Consider the following 13,352-nt stretch of genomic DNA (forward strand, 5'->3'; position numbering starts at 1 on the left):
CCACCACACTGTCCCCTAGACTACCACCACACTGTCACCTAGACTACCACCACACTGTCCCCTAGACTACCACCACACTGTTACCTAGACTACCACCACACTGTTACCTAGACTACCACCACACTGTCCCCTAGACTACCACCACACTGTTACCTAGACTACCACCACACTGTTACCTAGACTACCACCACACTGTTACCTAGACTACCACCACACTGTCCCCTAGACTACCACCACACTGTTACCTAGACTACCACCACACTGTTACCTAGACTACCACCACACTGTTACCTAGACTACCACCACACTGTCCCCTAGACTACCACCACACTGTCACCTAGACTACCACCACACTGTCACCTAGACTACCACCACACTGTCCCCTAGACTACCACCACACTGTCACCTAGACTACCACCACACTGTCACCTAGACTACCACCCTACTGTCCCCTAGACTACCACCACACTGTTACCTAGACTACCACCACACTGTCCCCTAGACTACCACCACACTGCCCCCTAGACTACCACCACACTGTCACCTAGACTACCACCCTACTGTCACCTAGACTACTGACTACTACTGTTTATAACTGGAGTCTGTCTCTCTGTCTCTGTGTCTCTGTGTATAACTGGAGTCTGTCTCTCTGTCTCTGTGTCTCTGTGTATAACTGGAGTCTGTCTCTCTGTCTCTGTTTATAACTGGAGTCTGTCTCTCTGTCTCTGTTTATAACTGGAGTCTGTCTCTCTGTCTCTGTTTATAACTGGAGTCTGTCTCTCTGTCTCTGTTTATAACTGGAGTCTGTCTCTCTGTCTCTGTGTATAACTGGAGTCTGTCTCTCTGTCTCTGTCTATAACTGGAGTCTGTCTCTCTGTCTCTGTCTCTGTGTATAACTGGAGTCTGTCTCTGTCTCTGTCTATAACTGGAGTCTGTCTCTCTGTCTCTGTCTCTGTTTATAACTGGAGTCTGTCTCTCTGTCTCTGTCTATAACTGGAGTCTGTCTCTCTGTCTCTGTTTATAACTGGAGTCTGTCTCTCTGTCTCTGTTTATAACTGGAGTCTGTCTCTCTGTCTCTGTTTATAACTGGAGTCTGTCTCTCTGTCTCTGTTTATAACTGGAGTCTGTCTCTCCGTCTCTGTTTATAACTGGAGTCTGTCTCTCCGTCTCTGTTTATAACTGGAGTCTGTCTCTCCGTCTCTGTTTATAACTGGAGTCTGTCTCTCTGTCTCTGTCTCTGTGTATAACTGGAGTCTGTCTCTCTGTCTCTGTTTATAACTGGAGTCTGTCTCTCTGTCTCTGTGTATAACTGGAGTCTGTCTCTCTGTCTCTGTGTATAACTGGAGTCTGTCTCTCTGTCTCTGTTTATAACTGGAGTCTGTCTCTCTGTCTCTGTTTATAACTGGAGTCTGTCTCTCTGTCTCTGTTTATAACTGGAGTCTGTTTCTCTGTCTCTGTCTCTGTGTATAACTGGAGTCTGTCTCTCTGTCTCTGTGTATAACTGGAGTCTGTCTCTCTGTCTCTGTTTATAACTGGGGTCTGTCTCTCTGTCTCTCTGTCTCTGTTTATAACTGGAGTCTGTCTCTCTGTCTCTGTCTCTGTGTATAACTGGAGTCTGTCTCTCCGTCTCTGTTTATAACTGGAGTCTGTCTCTCCGTCTCTGTTTATAACTGGAGTCTGTCTCTCTGTCTCTGTCTCTGTGTATAACTGGAGTCTGTCTCTCCGTCTCTGTTTATAACTGGAGTCTGTCTCTCCGTCTCTGTTTATAACTGGAGTCTGTCTCCAGAATTGTTTACACCAGACCTCTGCAGATGTTTCAGTATCTCGTAGTGTCCATTTATTCCTTTAATCAGATGCTTAGAAAAAATCAACATCAATAACAACAACAACGGGTACCTAATAACAATATCCCATTAGTGGGCGTAGTTCTCTCTCTTCAACACAAACAGTCTCCAAAGCTGTCGCTCTCTTTCTCCCCATAGGTCTGTGAGATGTCTCGTCAATCCTCATTGGCTGGTGATTCCCACACCACACCCTCTCCACGGAGCAGCTGCAGCCTGTTGCCATTAGAAACATCGAGAGGGTCAGGTTTTTAGAAACATGTCTCATGTCTCATGTGGGCGGTGACCTGTGAAGCCCCTCCCCTCTCTGACTGGCTCACAGACAATCCCAACGTCCGAGAGTCAAACAGGAAGTTGGCCTGCTGGTCTCCATTGAGCATGCCCAGACTGTCCGTCAGTGTTCCTACTTGGGGAGGAGCCGAGGAAAGGGTTCCGATTGGACACAGCGCCACCAGCAACCGCCATCTTGTCTGGGTTGGCTGCGATGTGAGTAAGGGGGTTGGAGTAACCATAGAGACCGTACTGGAGGGGGACAGGTTGCAGGTAGCCAATCTGAGAGCAGAATACATCACTGTCATAAGCCGACGGTCTTCGCGACGCAGGATGGGGGAAGTGGGAGGCGGGGTTTCCGTAGCGATGGAGGTTGTGCGCGTGTGTTGGTCGGCTGACGGTGTAGTCCAGGGGAGAGAGAGAGCACACCTTGAACGGGGAGGAGCAAGGAGAAGAAGAGAGCAGGTGAGATGAACCTCCATGCGACCCCGGGATTCCTGCAGAGAGACAGACATGGGGTCAGAGACACCAGTATCATTATAGACAGACAGACAGGGGGTCAGAGACACCAGTATCATTATAGACAGACAGACAGGGGGTCAGAGACACCAGTATCATTATAGACAGACAGATAGGGGGTCAGACACCAGTATCATTATAGACAGACAGACAGACAGGGGGTCAGAGACACCAGTATCATTATAGACAGACAGACAGGGGGTCAGAGAAACCAGTATCATTATAGACAGACAGGGGGTCAGAGACACCAGTATCATTATAGACAGACAGACAGGGGGTCAGACACCAGTATCATTATAGACAGACAGACAGGGGTCAGAGACACCAGTATCATTATAGACAGACAGACAGGGGGTCAGAGACACCAGTATCATTATAGACAGACAGACAGGGGGTCAGACACCAGTATCATTATAGACAGACAGACAGGGGTCAGAGACACCAGTATCATTATAGACAGACAGACAGGGGGTCAGAGAAACCAGTATCATTATAGACAGACAGACAGGGGGTCAGAGACACCAGTATCATTACAGACAGACAGACAGGGGGTCAGACACCAGTATCATTATAGACAGACAGATAGGGGGTCAGACACCAGTATCATTATAGACAGACAGATAGGGGGTCAGACACCAGTATCATTATAGACAGACAGACAGGCAGGGGGTCATAGACACCAGTATCATTATAGACAGACTGGGGTCAGATATACCAGTATCATTACAGACAGACAGACAGGGGGTCAGAGACACCAGTATCATTACAGACAGACAGACAGGGGGTCAGAGACACCAGTATCATTATAGACAGACAGACAGGGGGTCAGACACCAGTATCATTATAGACAGACAGACAGGGGGTCAGACACCAGTATCATTATAGACAGACAGGGGTCAGAGACACCAGTATCATTATAGACAGACAGACAGGGGTCAGAGACACCAGTATCATTATAGACAGACAGACAGGGGGTCAGAGACACCAGTATCATTATAGACAGACAGACAGGGGGTCAGAGACACCAGTATCATTATAGACAGACAGACAGGGGGTCAGACACCAGTATCATTATAGACAGACAGACAGGGGGTCAGAGACACCAGTATCATTATAGACAGACAGACAGGGGGTCAGACACCAGTATCATTATAGACAGACAGACAGGGGGTCAGACACCAGTATCATTATAGACAGACAGACAGGGGGTCAGAGACACCAGTATCATTATAGACAGACAGACAGGGGGTCAGAGAAACCAGTATCATTATAGACAGACAGACAGGGGGTCAGAGAAACCAGTATCATTATAGACAGACAGACAGGCAGGGGGTCAGAGACACCAGTATCATTACAGACAGACAGGGGGTCAGAAACACCAGTATCATTATAGACAGACATGCAGGGGGTCAGAGACACCAGTATCATTATAGACAGACAGACAGGGGGTCAGAGACACCAGTATCATTATAGACAGACAGACAGGGGGTCAGACACACCTGTATCATTACAGACAGACAGACAGACAGGGGGTCAGAGACACCAGTATCATTACAGACAGACAGACAGACAGGGGGTCAGAGACACCAGTATCATTACAGACAGACAGGGGGTCAGAAACACCAGTATCATTATAGACAGACATGCAGGGGGTCAGAGACACCAGTATCATTATAGACAGACAGACAGGGGGTCAGAGTCACCAGTATCATTATAGACAGACAGACAGGGGGTCAGAGACACCAGTATCATTACAGACAGACAGGGGGTCAGAAACACCAGTATCATTATAGACAGACAGACAGGGGTCAGAGACACCAGTATCATTATAGACAGACAGACAGGGGTCAGAGACACCAGTATCATTATAGACAGACAGACAGGGGGTCAGAGACACCAGTATCATTATAGACAGACAGACAGGGGGTCAGCAACACCAGTATCATTATAGACAGACAGACAGGGGGTCAGAGACACCAGTATCATTATAGACAGACAGACAGGGGGTCAGAGACACCAGTATCATTATAGACAGACAGACAGGGGGTCAGCAACACCAGTATCATTATAGACAGACAGACAGGGGGTCAGAGACACCAGTATCATTATAGACAGACAGACAGGGGGTCAGACACCAGTATCATTACAGACAGACAGACAGGGGGTCAGACACCAGTATCATTACAGACAGACAGACAGACAGACAGACAGACAGACAGACAGACAGACAGACAGACAGACAGACAGACAGACAGGGGGTCAGACACTCCAGTATCATTATAGACAGGCAGGGGGTCAGATACACCAGTATCATTATAGACAGACAGACGGGGTCAGAGAAACCAGTATCAGTATCAGTAATCAGCTGTATCGTTATAGACAGTATCAGCTGTATCGTTATCGACTGACAGTATCAGCTGTATCGTTATAGACAGACAGTATCAGCTGTATCATTATAGGCAGACAGTATCAGCTGTATCGTTATAGACAGACAGTAACAGCTGTATCGTTATAGACAGTATCAGCTGTATCATTATAGACAGACAGTATCAGCTGTATCATTATAGACAGACAGTAACAGCTGTAACGTTATACACAGACAGTATCAGCTGTATCGTTATAGACAGACAGTATCAGCTGTATCATTATAGACAGACAGTAACAGCTGTATCATTATAGACAGACAGTATCAGCTGTATCATTATAGACAGACATTATCAGCTGTTTCATTATAGACAGACAGTATCAGCTGTATCGTTATTGACAGACAGTATCAGATGTATCAGTAACATTAGACAGACAGTATCAGCTGTATCATTTTAGACAGAGAATCAGCTGTATCGTTATAGACAGACAGTATCAGCTGTATCGTTATAGAAAGACAGTTAGTAACAGCTGTATCGTTATAGACAGACAGTGTCAGCTGTATCGTTATAGACAGACAGTATCAGCTGTATCATTATAGACAGACAGTATCAGGTGTATCATTATAGACAGTATCACCTGTATCGTTATAGACAGACAGTATCAGCTGTATCATTATAGACAGACAGTATCAGCTGTATCGTTATAGACAGACAGTATCAGCTGTATCGTTATAGACAGACAGTATCAGCTGTATCGTTATAGACAGACAGTATCAGCTGTATCAGTAACATTATAGACAGACAGATCAGCTGTATCGTTATAGACAGACAGTATCAGCAGTATTGTTATAGACAGACAGTATTAGCTGTATCGTTATAGACAGACAGTATCAGCTGTATCATTATAGACAGACAGTATCAGCTGTATCATTATAGACAGACAGTATCAGCTGTATCGTTATAGACAGACATTATCAGCTGTATCGTTATAGACAGACAGTATCAGCTGTATCGTTATAGACAGACAGTAACCGCTGTATCATTATAGACAGACATTATCAGCTGTTTCATTATAGACAGACAGTATCCAGCTGTATCGTTATGCAGACGCAGCGACAGTATCAGCTCTATCATTATAGACAGTATCAGCTGTATCGTTATAGACAGTATCAGCTGTAACGTTATAGACAGTAGCAGCTGCATCGTTATAGACAGTAGCAGCTGTATCGTTATAGACAGACAGTATCAGCTGTATCATTATAGACAGACAGTATCAGCTGTATCGTTATAGACAGTATCTGCTGTATCGTTATAGACAGACAGTATCAGCTGTATCATTATAGACAGTATCACCTGTATCGTTATAGACAGACAGTATCAGCTGTATCGTTATAGACAGACAGTAACAGCTGTATCGTTATAGACAGACAGTATCAGCTGTATCGTTATAGACAGACAGTATCAGCTGTATCATTATAGACAGACAGTATCAGCTGTATCAGTAACATTATAGACAGACAGTAACAGCTGTATCGTTATAGACAGACAGTATCAGCTGTATCGTTATAGACAGACAGTATCAGCTGTATCGTTATAGACAGTATCAGCTGTATCATTATAGACAGACAGTATCAGCTGTATCGTTGTAGACAGACAGTATCAGCTGTATCGTTATAGACAGACAGTATCAGCTGTATCGTTATAGACAGACAGTATCAGCTGTATCATTATAGACAGTATCAGCTGTATCGTTATAGACAGACAGTATCAGCTGTATCGTTATAGACAGACAGTAACAGCTGTATCATTATAGACAGACAGTATCAGCTGTATCATTATAGACAGACAGTATCAGCTGTATCGTTATAGACAGACAGAATCAGCTGTATCGTTATAGACAGACAGTATCAGCTGTATCGTTATAAACAGTATCAGCTGTATCATTATAGCCAAAGTATCAGCTGTATCATTATAGACAGTATCACCTGTATCGTTATAGACAGACAGTATCAGCTGTATTGTTATAGACAGACAGTATCAGCTGTATCGTTATAGACAGACAGTATCAGCTGTATCATTATAGACAGACAGTATCAGCTGTATCGTTATAGACAGACAGTTAGTAACAGCTGTATCGTTATAGACAGACAGTTAGTAACAGCTGTATCGTTATAGACAGACAGTATCAGCTGTATCGTTATAGACAGACAGTATCAGCTGTATCATTATAGACAGACAGTATCAGTTGTATCATTATAGACAGTATCACCTGTATCGTTATAGACAGACAGTATCAGCTGTATCGTTATAGACAGACAGTATCAGATGTATCAGTAAATTATAGACAGACAGTAACAGCTGTATCATTATAGACAGACAGTATCAGCTGTATCATTATAGACAGACATTATCAGCTGTATCATTATAGACAGACAGTATCAGCTGTATCGTTATAGACAGACAGTATCAGCTGTATCATTATAGACAGACAGTATCAGCTGTATCGTTATAGACAGACAGTATCAGCTGTATCATTATAGACAGACAGTATCAGCTGTATCGTTATAGACAGTATCAGCTGTATCATTATAGACAGACAGTAACAGCTGTATCGTTATAGACAGACAGTATCAGCTGTATAATTATAGACAGACAGTATCAGCTGTATCATTATAAACAGACAGTATCAGCTGTATCAGTAACATTATAGACAGACAGTATCAGCTGTATCGTTATAGACAGACAGTATCAGCTGTATCATTATAGACAGACAGTATCAGCTGTATCAGTAACATTATAGACAGACATTATCAGCTGTATCGTTATAGACAGACAGTATCAGCTGTATCGTTATAGACAGACAGTATCAGATGTATCTGTAAATTATAGACAGACAGTAACAGCTGTATCATTATAGACAGACAGTATCAGCTGTATCATTATAGACAGACATTATCAGCTGTATCATTATAGACAGACAGTATCAGCTGTATCGTTATAGACAGACAGTATCAGCTGTATCATTATAGACAGACAGTATCAGCTGTATCGTTATAGACAGTATCAGCTGTATCGTTATAGACAGACAGTATCAGCTGTATCATTATAGACAGTATCAGCTGTATCGTTATAGACAGACAGTATCACCTGTATCGTTATAGACAGACAGTAACAGCTGTATCGTTATAGACAGACAGTAACAGCTGTATCGTTATAGACAGACAGTATCAGCTGTATCGTTATAGACAGACAGTATCAGCTGTATCATTATAGACAGACAGTATCAGCTGTATCAGTAACATTATAGACAGACAGTATCAGCTGTATCGTTATAGACAGACAGTATCAGCTGTATCGTTATAGACAGACAGTATCAGCTGTATCGTTATAGACAGACAGTATCAGATGTATCAGTAAAATTATAGACAGACAGTAACAGCTGTATCATTATAGACAGACAGTATCAGCTGTATCATTATAGACAGATATTATCAGCTGTATCATTATAGACAGACAGTATCAGCTGTATCATTATAGACAGACAGTATCAGCTGTATCGTTATAGACAGTAGCAGCTGTATCGTTATAGACAGACAGTATCAGCTGTAATGTTATAGACAGACAGTATCAGCTGTATCGTTATAGACAGACAGTATCAGCTGTATCATTATAGACAGACAGTATCAACTGTATCGTTATAGACAGACAGTAACAGCTGTATTGTTATAGACAGACAGTATCATCTGTATCGTTATAGACAGACAGTATCAGCTGTATCATTATAGACAGACAGTATCAGCTGTATCATTATAGACAGACAGTATCAGCTGTATCATTATAGACAGACAGTATCAGCTGTATCAGTAACATTATAGACAGACAGTATCAGCTGTATCGTTATAGACAGACAGTAACAGCTGTATCGTTATAGACAGACAGTATCAGCTGTATCATTATAGACAGACAGTATCAGCTGTATCGTTATAGACAGACAGTATCAGCTGTATCATTATAGACAGACAGTATCAGCTGTATCATTATAGACAGACAGTATCAGCTGTATCATTATAGACAGACAGTATCAGCTGTATCATTATAGACAGACAGTATCAGCTGTATAATTATAGACAGACAGTATCAGCTGTATCATTATAGACAGACAGTATCAGCTGTATCATTATAGACAGACAGTATCAGCTGTATCAGTAACATTATAGACAGACAGTATCAGATGTATCGTTATAGACAGACAGTAACAGCTGTAGTGTTATAGACAGACAGTATCAGCTGTATCGTTATAGACAGACAGTATCAGCTGTATCATTATAGACAGACAGTATCAGCTGTATCATTATAGACAGACAGTATCAGCTGTATCAGTAACATTATAGACAGACAGTATCAGCTGTATCGTTATAGACAGACAGTATCAGCTGTATCTGTAACATTATAGACAGACAGTATCAGCTGTATCGTTATAGACAGACAGTAACAGCTGTATCGTTATAGACAGACAGTATCAGCTGTATCATTATAGACAGACAGTATCAGCTGTATCGTTATAGACAGACAGTATCAGCTGTATCATTATAGACAGACAGTATCAGCTGTATCATTATAGACAGACAGTATCAGCTGTATCGTTATAGACAGACAGTATCAGCTGTATCGTTATAGACAGACAGTATCAGCTGTATCATTATAGACAGACAGTATCAGCTGTATCATTATAGACAGACAGTATCAGCTGTATCATTATAGACAGACAGTATCAGCTGTATCATTATAGACAGACAGTATCAGCTGTATCATTATAGACAGACAGTTTCAGCTGTATCATTATAGACAGACAGTATCAGCTGTATCATTATAGACAGACAGTATCAGCTGTATCGTTATAGACAGACAGTATCAGCTGTATCATTATAGACAGACAGTATCAGCTGTATCATTATAGACAGACAGTTTCAGCTGTATCGTTATAGACAGACAGTATCAACTGTATCGTTATAGACAGACAGTAACAGCTGTATTGTTATAGACAGACAGTATCATCTGTATCGTTATAGACAGACAGTATCAGCTGTATCATTATAGACAGACAGTATCAGCTGTATCATTATAGACAGACAGTATCAGCTGTATCATTATAGACAGACAGTATCAGCTGTATCAGTAACATTATAGACAGACAGTATCAGCTGTATCGTTATAGACAGACAGTAACAGCTGTATCGTTATAGACAGACAGTATCAGCTGTATCATTATAGACAGACAGTATCAGCTGTATCGTTATAGACAGACAGTATCAGCTGTATCATTATAGACAGACAGTATCAGCTGTATCATTATAGACAGACAGTATCAGCTGTATCATTATAGACAGACAGTATCAGCTGTATCATTATAGACAGACAGTATCAGCTGTATAATTATAGACAGACAGTATCAGCTGTATCATTATAGACAGACAGTATCAGCTGTATCATTATAGACAGACAGTATCAGCTGTATCAGTAACATTATAGACAGACAGTATCAGATGTATCGTTATAGACAGACAGTAACAGCTGTAGTGTTATAGACAGACAGTATCAGCTGTATCGTTATAGACAGACAGTATCAGCTGTATCATTATAGACAGACAGTATCAGCTGTATCATTATAGACAGACAGTATCAGCTGTATCAGTAACATTATAGACAGACAGTATCAGCTGTATCGTTATAGACAGACAGTATCAGCTGTATCAGTAACATTATAGACAGACAGTATCAGCTGTATCGTTATAGACAGACAGTAACAGCTGTATCGTTATAGACAGACAGTATCAGCTGTATCATTATAGACAGACAGTATCAGCTGTATCGTTATAGACAGACAGTATCAGCTGTATCATTATAGACAGACAGTATCAGCTGTATCATTATAGACAGACAGTATCAGCTGTATCGTTATAGACAGACAGTATCAGCTGTATCGTTATAGACAGACAGTATCAGCTGTATCATTATAGACAGACAGTATCAGCTGTATCATTATAGACAGACAGTATCAGCTGTATCATTATAGACAGACAGTATCAGCTGTATCATTATAGACAGACAGTATCAGCTGTATCATTATAGACAGACAGTTTCAGCTGTATCATTATAGACAGACAGTATCAGCTGTATCATTATAGACAGACAGTATCAGCTGTTTCGTTATAGACAGACAGTATCAGCTGTATCATTATAGACAGACAGTATCAGCTGTATCATTATAGACAGACAGTTTCAGCTGTATCGTTATAGACAGACAGTATCAGCTGTATCATTATAGACAGACAGTATCAGCTGTATCATTATAGACATGGACATTAACTCAGAAAGTTGTTGTAGCTGTCACCTTGTTTCATTCCAGTGATGTCTTCAAACGTCATGGTTCTGAGAGAAGGCCAAAACCCGTACGAGTCAGCCAGAACCTCCAGGCCCATCCTGCAACACACACACACACACACACACACACACACACACACACACACACACACACACACACACACACACACACCACACACACACACACACACACACACACACACACACACACACACACACACACACACACACACAGTTAGATTATCCACAAACACATTCATAGCGTCAGATTCACCATGTGGCCAACAGGATGTGGACACCTGCTTGTCCGACATCTCATCCCAAAATCATGGTCATTAATATGGAGTTGGTCCCCCCCTTTGCTGCTATAACAGCCTCCACTCTTCTGGGAAGTCATTAATATGGAGTTGGTCCCCCCCTTTGCTGCTATAACAGCCTCCACTCTTCTGGGAAGTCATTAATATGGAGTTGGTCCCCCCTTTGCTGCTATAACAGCCTCCACTCTCTGGAAGGCTTCCACTAGTTGTTGGAACATTGCTGTTTGTTATTCAGCAAGAAGAGTATTAGTGAGGAAGTGCACTGTTTTTGGGCGATGAGGCCTGGTTTGCAGTCGTTGTTCCAATTAATCCCAAAGGTGTTCGATGGAGTTGAGGTCAGAGCCAGTCAAGTTCTTCCATACCGATCTCGATAAAGCATTTCTGTATGAACTTCACTGCTACCCCCACTATACCTCACCCTGATACCCCCCACACTATACCTCACCCTGATACCCCCCACTATACCTCACCCTGCTACCCCCCCACTATACCTCACCCTGCACCCCCCACACTATACCTCACCCTGCTACCCCCCACTATACCTCACCCTGATACCCCCCACACTATACCTCACCCTGATACCCCCCACTATACCTCACCCTGCTACCCCCCACTATACCTCACCCTGCTACCCCCCACACTATACCTCACCCTGCTATACCTCACCATACCTCACCCTGCTACCCCCCCACTATACCTCACCCTGCTACCCCCCACTATACCTCACCCTGCTACCCACCACACTATACCTCACCCTGCTATACCTCACCATACCTCACCCTGCTACCCCCCACACTATACCTCACCCTGCTACCCCCCACACTATACCTCACCCTGCTACCCCCCACTATACCTCACCCTGCTACCCCCCACTATACCTCACCCTGCTACCCCCCACACTATACCTCACCCTGCTATACCTCACCATACCTCACCCTGCTACCCCCCCACTATACCTCACCCTGCTACCCCCCACTATACCTCACCCTGCTACCCACCACACTATACCTCACCCTGCTATACCTCACCATACCTCACCCTGCTACCCCCCACACTATACCTCACCCTGCTACCCCCCACTATACCTCACCCTGCTACCCCCCACACTATACCTCACCCTGCTACCCCCCACTATACCTCACCCTGCTACCCCCCACTATACCTCACCCTGCTACCCCCCACTATACCTCACCCTGCTACCCCCCCACTATACCTCACCCTGCTACCTCCCCACTATACCTCACCCTGCTACCCCCCACTATACCTCACCCTGCTACCCCCCACACTATACCTCACCCTGCTACCCCCCACTATACCTCACCTTGCTACCCCCCCACTATACCTCACCCTGCTACCCCCCCATTATACCTCACCCTGCTACCCCCCCACTATACCTCACCCTGCTACTACCCCACTATACCTCACCCTGCTACCCCCCACTATACCTCACCCTGATACCCCCCACTATACCTCACCCTGCTATACCTCACCCTGCTATACCTCACCCTGCTATAACTCACCCTGCTACCCCCCACTATACCTCACCCTGCTATACCTCACCATACCTCAACCTACTACCCCCCACTATACCTCACCCTGCTACCCCCCCACTATACCTCACCCTGCTACCCCACCATACCTCACTCTGCTACCCCCCA

General features: G+C 43.6%; 1 protein-coding gene across 1 annotated transcript in view; it reads right to left on the minus strand.

Annotated features, from left to right (window-relative positions):
- Nucleotides 1–1,806: 1,806 nt before the first annotated feature.
- The window catches only part of LOC106591735 (T-box transcription factor TBX18), a 37,769-nt gene continuing 26,223 nt past the window's right edge, over nucleotides 1,807–13,352 (minus strand). Inside the window, exons 7-8 of the mRNA XM_045721249.2 lie at nucleotides 11,388–11,476; nucleotides 1,807–2,608 (exon numbers count right to left, since the gene is read on the minus strand). Of these exons, the coding sequence (XP_045577205.2) occupies nucleotides 2,184–2,608; nucleotides 11,388–11,476 (514 nt within the window). The 3' untranslated portion in view covers nucleotides 1,807–2,183. The remainder of the gene's footprint in view (nucleotides 2,609–11,387; nucleotides 11,477–13,352) is intronic.

This window comes from Salmo salar, chromosome 06 (assembly GCF_965601325.2).
Source record: "Salmo salar chromosome 06, fSalSal1, whole genome shotgun sequence".
NCBI classification, from domain to species: Eukaryota; Metazoa; Chordata; class Actinopteri; order Salmoniformes; family Salmonidae; genus Salmo; species Salmo salar.